Source organism: Mus pahari, chromosome 19, assembly GCF_900095145.1.
Source record: "Mus pahari chromosome 19, PAHARI_EIJ_v1.1, whole genome shotgun sequence".
NCBI classification, from domain to species: domain Eukaryota; kingdom Metazoa; phylum Chordata; class Mammalia; order Rodentia; family Muridae; genus Mus; species Mus pahari.
Genome location: NC_034608.1, coordinates 1,644,888 through 1,653,987, shown reverse-complemented (window position 1 = coordinate 1,653,987; position 9,100 = coordinate 1,644,888). Strand labels below are relative to the sequence as shown.

At 51.1% G+C, this 9,100-nt stretch overlaps 1 protein-coding gene across 1 annotated transcript in view; it reads right to left on the bottom strand.

Annotated features, from left to right (window-relative positions):
- The window catches only part of Brsk1 (BR serine/threonine kinase 1), a 26,715-nt gene that overhangs the window by 6,751 nt on the left and 10,864 nt on the right, over positions 1-9,100 (bottom strand). The window contains exons 8-17 of the mRNA XM_021218971.2: positions 5,607-5,753; positions 5,152-5,183; positions 4,625-4,795; positions 3,483-3,580; positions 3,106-3,265; positions 2,866-2,926; positions 2,099-2,468; positions 1,623-1,671; positions 1,397-1,520; positions 579-777 (exon numbers count right to left, since the gene is read on the bottom strand). Of these exons, the coding sequence (XP_021074630.1) occupies positions 579-777; positions 1,397-1,520; positions 1,623-1,671; positions 2,099-2,468; positions 2,866-2,926; positions 3,106-3,265; positions 3,483-3,580; positions 4,625-4,795; positions 5,152-5,183; positions 5,607-5,753 (1,411 nt within the window). The remainder of the gene's footprint in view (positions 1-578; positions 778-1,396; positions 1,521-1,622; positions 1,672-2,098; positions 2,469-2,865; positions 2,927-3,105; positions 3,266-3,482; positions 3,581-4,624; positions 4,796-5,151; positions 5,184-5,606; positions 5,754-9,100) is intronic.

The window sequence follows — 9,100 nt, the reverse complement described above, 5'->3', positions numbered from 1 at the left end:
TCACACACACACACACACACACACACACACACACACACACACACACTGCAGCCTGATTTAGAAACCTCTTAGAGCAAACTCATCTCCTGATCATGACATACTAAAATTGGTGACAAGGAACCGAGAATTGGGAGAAACTTATCCCCGAGTTTTTTCCTCTCTTGGGCTAAGTCTTGATTGGTCATGGCTGCCTAGAGTTAGAACTCTGAGGCTGCGGCTCAGCTGAGCACAGGAAGAACTCCATGGATGGACTGATGACGTTTGCTTTGGGAAAGGCACCGATGTTTGAGGCGAGCATGCTTACTCCTCTATGAGAAGATGGAGATGAAAGGTGCATCAAGCACCTTTGTAAAATGAGTGATTACTGATACCTGTGAACTATCTTTCACAATACGTGTGATGGAAAGACTGGGAAAGGAAAGTGTGTGTGTGTGTGTGTGTGTGTGTGTGCGCGTGCTGGGGACAGGGGCACTTGCAGAACCAGATCATTCTGTACTGATTTCTGATCTTGATGCCCTCCTGTGCCGATATCCTATTTTAGAGACCCCAAATACCCCAAAGCTGGTCAAGAGACTCACCGGAGATGAGAGTAAAGGTGACTGAGTAGATGCCACCTCCACCGCTGCCATCTCTTCGGGGTGAGGGTTCTGGACCCTCAGAGGAGCTGATGTCCACCTGGAAGCGGACAGGCTTCTGGAAGACGGAGGGGCCGCCACTGGCCTTGTATTCGGCCCTGAAGCTGGTCTGTGACAGTACACTGTGACTCAGGCTGGGGATCTAGAAGGTAAGAATATAAATAAGGATGAGATGAACTGAAGGAACAGATAACCGTCCTACAACTGGCTCTGAACAAGGAACAAGTCCCATCAGCAATGGGTAAGAGGATAACAAACTGGGCCTTGGGAGGCCCCACTGCCCACTGGCTCCTCTTCTGAGGTTCCCCTGCCCTATGTTCTGAAGAATAAATCCTAAACTCGTGTGGCCTCTGATACTTACAGGACAGTTCCAGATTCCTGCACCACATGGAATACACCTTTCTTTCCTCTACAAGTCACATGTCTTAGTAGCTGAAAATCCCATCACAGTCCTTAGGAAGCACTAAGGTCCATGGAGAAAGGTCTCCCCTAGGACCACCCCCTCAGCTCTTTTGGCATGGCAAGGCAACCCACTCAACTTCTGCTGGTACTCAGGAACCTGTTTTGGGGATCTTACTTCACCATTTTTCAGGCTTTAGGCCCAATAGTCTGTGCCTGCCTCCCTGTTCTGTAGTGGTCAAGGCCACCTCTTGCTGGAAAACTACAAATCCCATGAGTCTCGAGAGGAAGTAAGTCTGGCCAGGGATGGAGTGGCAGGGAGGTGTAGCTCAGTGGTCCTTTAGGGAGGCCAGGACTCTCACCGACAGAAAGGCATGGACAATGTCCGCTTTGATGCTGCTGAGAGGTTTGTCCTTTAGCACGAGGAATATTTGTTCTTCTTTGTCCAAGGAGATGAAATTCCCGAACCAGGAGCGTTTTGCCAGCCTGGGTGGAATGGGGCAGATAGGAGGAGGAGGGAGGGTCAGGAAGGCGTTCAAAGACAAGTCCCCTTGCTTCCCACTTAGTTTCTTCCCGCGTTGAACTCACTCGGGAGAGGATTCTGGTGTCAAACTGGACATCTCCTCAGCGGTAGGGACTAGTTAGGGACAGGAGAGGGAGCAGTCAACAATTAACTTCTTATTTATCATCCAGCACCCTGTGGATTCAGTCATCTCCCAAATGGCTAACCCTAACTCCAGTAGTCAGACCTGGCCCTTCTGGATAGGCAGTGTGGCTGGACCACATTCCCAGGGTGGGCACAAGCTCCTACGGGCCAATGAGTAGGTGACGACGGAGAGTACACCGAGGCAGGACCGGTTCCCATCTCCCTTCAGCCCCCCAGACCTGCCTCTCTCCGAACGTTATCATCACCATTAGAGTCTTGGGATTTGGGAATCAAGCTCTCTTTCCTACCTGAAGACCCCCCCCCCCCATGAATTTTTCCATATGACGTTTAGCCCCTCCTTCCCACATTAGAATCTAGCAGTTGACAAACCCAGCCCAGCATCTGCTGAGACCCTTACCCTGCATCTTGCGCCGGTGGAAGCGAGGGGAGCCCAGGAAGCTGTTGCGGATGGAGTTGAGCCGACTTCTCCAGGCGGCTCCCCCGACGCCACCGCCGGGGCTGGGAGGTGGCGTCGTTCCTGGGGTCCCCGTAGGGCTGGCTCGAGGCGTGTGCAGAGGTGAGTGCAAGGGGGTTCCGCCGGAGGAGCGCGGGGAGCCTGGTGGTCCAGGCAAGGGCGTGGAACGGGCACTGGGGGGTGGTGGCTGCTCTCCAGCGCCCCCACCTCTGGGGCCCCGAGAAGGCAGCGTCTGTGTTTTGGAAGTTGGGGAGCCTCCGCCTCTAGCCTCATCTCCAGCGCCTGGCTCCGGTGAGAAGGAAAAGACCGGACTCTGTGGAGAAGCAGGGCCTAGTGAGAATTCGGACTACAACTTCCCGGAGGGAGGGAACTGTTATTTGGGATTAATTGTTTCTTGCTCAGATTCGCTAGGGAGGACTGCAAGACATGCTGGGAATTGTAGTTCAATCAGCCCCACCCACGCTCTGGACTTAGGCACCTGTACTTTCTCCAACTTATGCACTAAGACTTCAACCCTAGCCTAAGCAGAAATCGGCACGCTGAAGGTACTCAAAGAACTTCTGATAAATAATTAAGACCCCCCCAAGACATACTACAAACCCAATCTTGATAAGACAAAAATGGTGTCTTTGACACTTCTCGGGCAAGAATGCCTCATGGAATTGTATTTTCTGTTGATTTCTCTTAATTCTTTGAGGGTCTAATCTTACCCTTGGGCTGCTCAGAGGGCTGGAGGACAGTCCAGTGGAGGCTCCACTGACGCTGCGAGATCTGTTTACAGGGTTAAAAAAATTATCTGAGAGAGTTTCAGAAGGTTCAGGCGTTTCTCCACTTCCATGTCCTCCCAGCTGAGGAACCAGGCACGGGAGGCTGAGCAGGGTCTAGAACGATCTGCTCCCTCTATGCTCTGGGACCAAAGATTCTTCCTGAGGGCGCAGCCTCTCCCTCACCTCTGACTGTGCTGGGCCATCTCCAAGGCCCGTCTGGTAGGCACTGGGGAACCACCACTCCCAGCATCTGTGATACTGAGGACCTCCATGGACTTCCGCTCTGGCCTCCGTTTCCCGTGTCTGCTCAGCATGGGGGAATCCACACGCTTACGAGGCGGGTCTGAAGGGAGAGAGTTATTGACCCACCCAGTAGATTAGTTTGCCCAGGTATACAAAGCATATATATGACCGCCTTGTAAACAGATGGGGAAACTAAGGACCAGGGAAGAGAGAGGTTCTCATAAATGCCTAGCTGTCTAAACACAGACTCCTGGGACCTCCAGCATCCTCCTCCCTCAGGAATCCTGGGATCTGAGCCGCCCACTCCGCCTTCTTACCAACATCATTCCGAGGAGGCAGGTCCTGGTCTTCACAGCTAGGGTACCGCTCTTTCCGATCCAAAAGCAAATAATAGATCATCTTTTCTTGGTTTTCCCTGAGACGGGGAAGAGGGAGATGGTGAAGGGAGGACTGAGATCAGCAATCAGTGCCCAGGGCTGGAGAGATGGATGAAGGTGCTTGCTACTCAAGTTTGATAACCTGAGTTGTACCCCTGGGACCCACATGGTGGAAAGAGGGGACCGAACTCCTGCCAAGTTATCCTCCGGTCTATACACCCTCCTCTCATCCATAATTAAAAACAATGAAAAACGAACAAAACCCATGTAAGGTAAGGACATTTGTGTCCCAACGAGACCTCCTTCCCTCCCTTCCATCTGCTGTGGATCTTTGAGCTCAGGCCACCTAACAGATCTGCCCCCATATCCAAGGATACAAGTCCAGACCTACTTTCTCGGACCAAGGAATCCAGACCCCAGCCCGGCTCCTTTAAACGTTTTTTTTTTTTTTTTTTTTTGGTTTTTTCGAGACAAGGTTTCTCTGTATAGCCCTGGCTGTCCTGGAACTCACTTTGTAGACCAGGCTGGCCTCGAACTCAGAAATCTGCTTGCCTCTGCCTCCCGAGTGCTGGGATTAAAGGCGTGCGCCACCACGCCCGGCTCTCCTTTAAACTTTTGAGTCCAGACTCCACCCCTCCCACCACAGTCCCACAAGTGAAAGCCCCTAGCCTTCCTCCCTCAGACACAGGTATTCAGGTCTTACTTCTCTTTTTTGAACCCAGAATGCCATTTTTTTCCCACAAGCCAACATAGTTGGCTTCCTATGTCCAATGTACGTCTTAAGCACTTATTAAGTTCTACGTAATGAAGACACCGTTCACGCCTGTCTCAGCATGGATGCTTTCTTTTAGCTGAGCATTTCCAGATTGCCCCCCAGCACCAGCACTAAAGTTTGTTAGATCCATAAAACTGGATGCGGCACGCCCCCTTCAGGCTGTCTAGGGAACTGCCACAACCCATTCAACCCGAGAAGTGGGGCGCCGATGAAAAGGATTTTGGATTATAAAAAGATAGTAAATAAAAATTATGTTTTATGTAAAAAAAAGAAAGAAAGAAAAGAAAAGGATTTTGGGAGCTCTTACTCCTCGCTTCGCAGTTCTCTGTGCAGCCGCTCGCGGTCTCTGAAGCAGCCCAGAGACGCCATGCTTTCCAGAACGTCAGGGTCCAGCTCGCCATTGGAAGGCAGGCTCCGCATGGCTACTCTGCGGCCTGGGGCTGGCTCCAAGCAAGGGTCTGGTTCGTGTTTACCGCCCCTGGAATGGTAGAGAAACGCTTATCTTCCTAGTTTTACATCCTATGCCCAGACTCCTCATCCCAGGGTCTGGAGAGTCTGGGCCTCCGCCTTTTACTTCCTCAGACTGAGGGGGTCCAGACCCTAGTTCTTTAAATTCTGACTTAAAGAGTCCTGGATCCCTCCTCCCTCTAGTCTCCACACCCTCCCTTTCTTTAGCTTTGTCCTCCTCTGCCTGTACTCAGAGGTTTGAGACTGTAGGTCCCTCCATCCCACCCCACCCATCAGGAACATGGCACCCCACCCTCCGCCTTTCTATTCTGACCCGGGTGCCCTACCTCCCGCAGGTCCCCAACTGCTCAATTCCCTCCTACTCACAGATACCAAGGATGTTTCTGAATTTGCTCCAGCTGTGAAGGGGTGGGTCATAGAGAAGCAGAAATTAGGTCACGTACAATAGCTAGCAAGCAACGACATAAAATTGATTAGCATTGGCTCCGGGAGGTCACTGACCCATCAGAAGCAGGGTGACATCATGTCTTCCCCTGGTGGTGGTAAAGCACCTGAAGACTGACCATTTTTAAACCTTGGGTAGCAGTTTACTGCACGCCCAGTGCCAGCCTTTCAACCCCTGCCAATCCCTCAATGCGCTGTCCCCAAGGCCTGGGGTCCTTAGTCCAACTTGGGAATGAGTCTATAGCTTGTAAGTTTTAGGTTTTGCTGGGTCTTGGGCTTGTAGCTTAACCAGCAAACTCATCCAATCCCAGGATTTACAGGCAGGCCCCAGGAACTCCCAGCAGCCATTTCTCCCCTGCCAGCCCCTCCCTGCTTACACTGAGCCTTTTCTCGGGCTCCACTTCAATCATTCCTCTCAGGAGGCTCTGGCAGTCTGGAGGGATGAAGTGAGGCATGTGGAAGACCCCACGTTTCACCTTCTCCAGTAGCTGGCGCAGGTTGTCGTCATCGAAGGGCAGCGCCCCCTGTGCAAGACATCATCAAGAGCCCTCAGGTCAGTGGTTCTCAACCTGGCGTTGCAGCTCTTTGGGGGGGGGTGGGAGAGGGTGGTTATAGGCATGCACCACCAGGCCCAGTTTATGTAGTTTGGGGGGATGGAACCAGTGGCTTCATGTGTCCTGGGCAAGCAATCTACCAAGTGAACTACATCATTGGCTCTTTCCTTACGGCAGTGGTTCTCAAACTATGGGTCATGACCCCTTTGGCAGGTTAAATGACCCTCACACAGGGTTGTCTAACACCATCAGAAAACACAGACATTTACACCACGGTTCGTAAGAGTAGTGAAATCACAGTTGTGAAGTTGCAACCAAAACAACTTTATGGTTGGGAGTCCCCACAACACGAGGAACGGAATAAAGGGCCCCAGCATCAGGAAGGCTGTGAGCCACTGCCTTAGGTGGAGCTTAACACTGTCCAGGCTGGAGGGATGGCTCGGTGGTTAAGAGACTGCTTTTTAGAGAGGTCCTGAGTTCAATTCCCAGCAACCACATGGTCCATCGGTAATGGGACCCAACGCCCTCTTCTGGTGTATCTGAAGATAGCTACTGAATACTCATACATATAATAAATCTTTTTTTTTTTTTTTTTTTTTTTTTGAGGTTTTTCGAGACAGGGTTTCTCTGTGTAGCCCTGGCTGTCCTGGAACTCACTTTGTAGACCAGGCTGGCCTCGAACTCAGAAATCCACCTGCCTCTGCCTCCCGAGTGCTGGGATTAAAGGCGTGCGCCACCACGCCCGGCTCATAATAAATCTTTTTTAAAAAAGATTGAGAGTTGGGTTGGACACTTACTGTCCTCACCTATATAGGGCTGGAGATGTAGCTCAGCCAGTGGAGCACTTGCCTAACTTCCAGGAAGCCCTGGGTCCCATCCCCAGCACCAGTGTGGTGGCACAGGCCTACAACCCCATACTTGAGAGGTGGAGGCAGGAAGATCAGAAGTTCAAGGTCATTTTCAGTGACATAGTGGCCAGCCTGGGTGACGCGACACACTGCCACAAACAAAACCACATTAAAACAAAACAAAAATACATCAAAACCCAAATAAGCCTCCCTCTGAACCCCTCGTGCACACCTTCAGTCTCAGTACGAGGGAGGGAGGGAGGCCGGGTTGGTCTTTGTGAGTCTGAGGCCAGCCGAGCTTACAGGGCAAGCTCTAGGACAGCCGAGGTTACCAGTGAGACCCTGTCTCAAACAAGCAAACTAAAAGAGGGCCTGGTGTAGCCGTGCACGCCTTTAATCCCAGAACTTGGTAGACATGGCAGGCAACCTCTGTTGGTTGGAGGCCAGCCTGGTCTACATGCAAAGGCCTTGTCTGAAACAAACACCAAACAAACGAACAAAGGAAGGAAGGAAGGGAGAGAGAGAGAGAGAGAGAGAGAGAGAGAGAGAGAGAGAGAGAGAGAACAGCTGGGGATGTGGTTCAGTTGGCAGTAGAGTGCTTTTCTACTAAGCACATGCACCAAGTTGCGCATAATTCTCAGCACTGCATATAGAGGACATGGAACTGAGTCCTGTAACCCTAGCCCTGGGAGGCGGCAGAAGCAAGGAGATCAGATGCTCAATGTCATCTCCAGTTACATAGTGGGGTCAAGGCCAGCCTGGGATATATGAGAACCTGTCTCCAATAGGCCCGTGACATGACCTGTAACCCAGGCATGTGCCGCCAAGCCTCTGCGCCCGAGGTGATCCCTGGGACCCACACGGAGAAGGGAAGAATTGCCTCCTGCTAGCTGTCCTCTGACCTCGAGCATGCCTTGATACCCTTGCCAGCCCACCCCCTCCATGAATATGTAAATAAATATTGAAAATAATAAAGGGAATAAGAGAATAAAAGGAGAACCCGGGGGGTGGGGTGGGGTGGGGAATACAGGTGGAATGGGCTGATGTAATAATGTTCAGGACGGAACAGAGCAAGAAAGGGGTCTGGTCTGACATAAGGAATTGGAGGAGGGCTCTTGGGAGAGACGAGTCTGAAGGCTTTCCCAAATGTTTTAACCGGTTGACCCTGGTATCTAAGGGGCATGGACAGAATGCAGGGTGAAGGGAGATGGGGAGAGGGCACCTTTTTCCTGGTCTTGGAGTCAGACAGCCTGCCTTCGGCTCTGGTGCCTGATGGCACTGGCAGTGAGCCTCAGCTTCTCGCCTCTGGGTAATGGATGTGAGGATTCTATTGGGGAAGGCTATGGGACAGATTAAAACTATCAGCCATAGCACAGCTGGTCCTCGTTACTCTCGGAAGTCCAATTCTATACGATCACTGTGATCAGTGAGTTAGTGAGCCCTGCTTCTCTTGGAAACCAGCCAGGACCCTTCTACCCTTTGGCCACAGCCTTTTTCATCAAGGTCAGTTGTTACTCTAAGTTGTTTGTAATCTGGGGTTTTGCATTTAATTTAAATCTTCACAATTGTTGGTACTGTAACTGTCTACATGTAATTATTCGGCTTACATGTAATACTTGATGAGGAGGACTGAGGCTTACACACAGGGAGCGACTTACTTATCCAACATGAGGAAGCAGAGATTTGAACTCTGTTCTCTCCCTACTGATGACAGAGGCTGGGCGTTGGCTCTGGAGATCTAACCCAGTGGGTAGAGAGCTTGCCTAGCATACACGAAGCCTTGGTTCAACTTCCAGCATGGTATCTTTAATCCCAGCATTGGGGAGGCAGAGGCAGGGGAAATCTGAGTTCAAGACCAGCCAGGCCTACAGAATGAGTTCCAGGATAGCCAGGGCTATACAGAGAAACCCTGGCTCAAAACCAAAACCAAACCAACTGCTCAAACAAGCAAAAAACAAAACAAAACAACAAACCCCCAAAACCAAATTGGGTCTGGAGAAATGGTTCCTCATCAGCTGGGTCTGGAGAAATGGTTCCTCATCAGCTAAGAGTACTTGCTGCTATCGCAGGGATCTGGGCTTGGTCCTCAGAATCCACATGCTGTCCTCGTAATCGCCCATGCAGGGGATTCAGACACCTTTTCTTGCACCCGCAGGCACCAGGCAAGCACACAGTTCACAGATACAAGCAGGCAAAACACTCATACACAGAAAAAACAAATGTTCAAAAGAAACAACACGCTCAGGAGGCTAGAGAGATGGCTCACTGGTTAAGAGCACAGTGCTTTTCCAGGGGATCCAGGTTCAGTTTCCAGCACTATACAAGGAGGCTTATAACCACCTCTAACTCCAGCTTCAGGGGATCTGACACCCTCTTTTAGTTCCCACAGACACTCATGTTCTCTCTCTCTCTCTCTCTCTCTCTCTCTCTCTCTCACACACACACACACACACACACACACACACACAC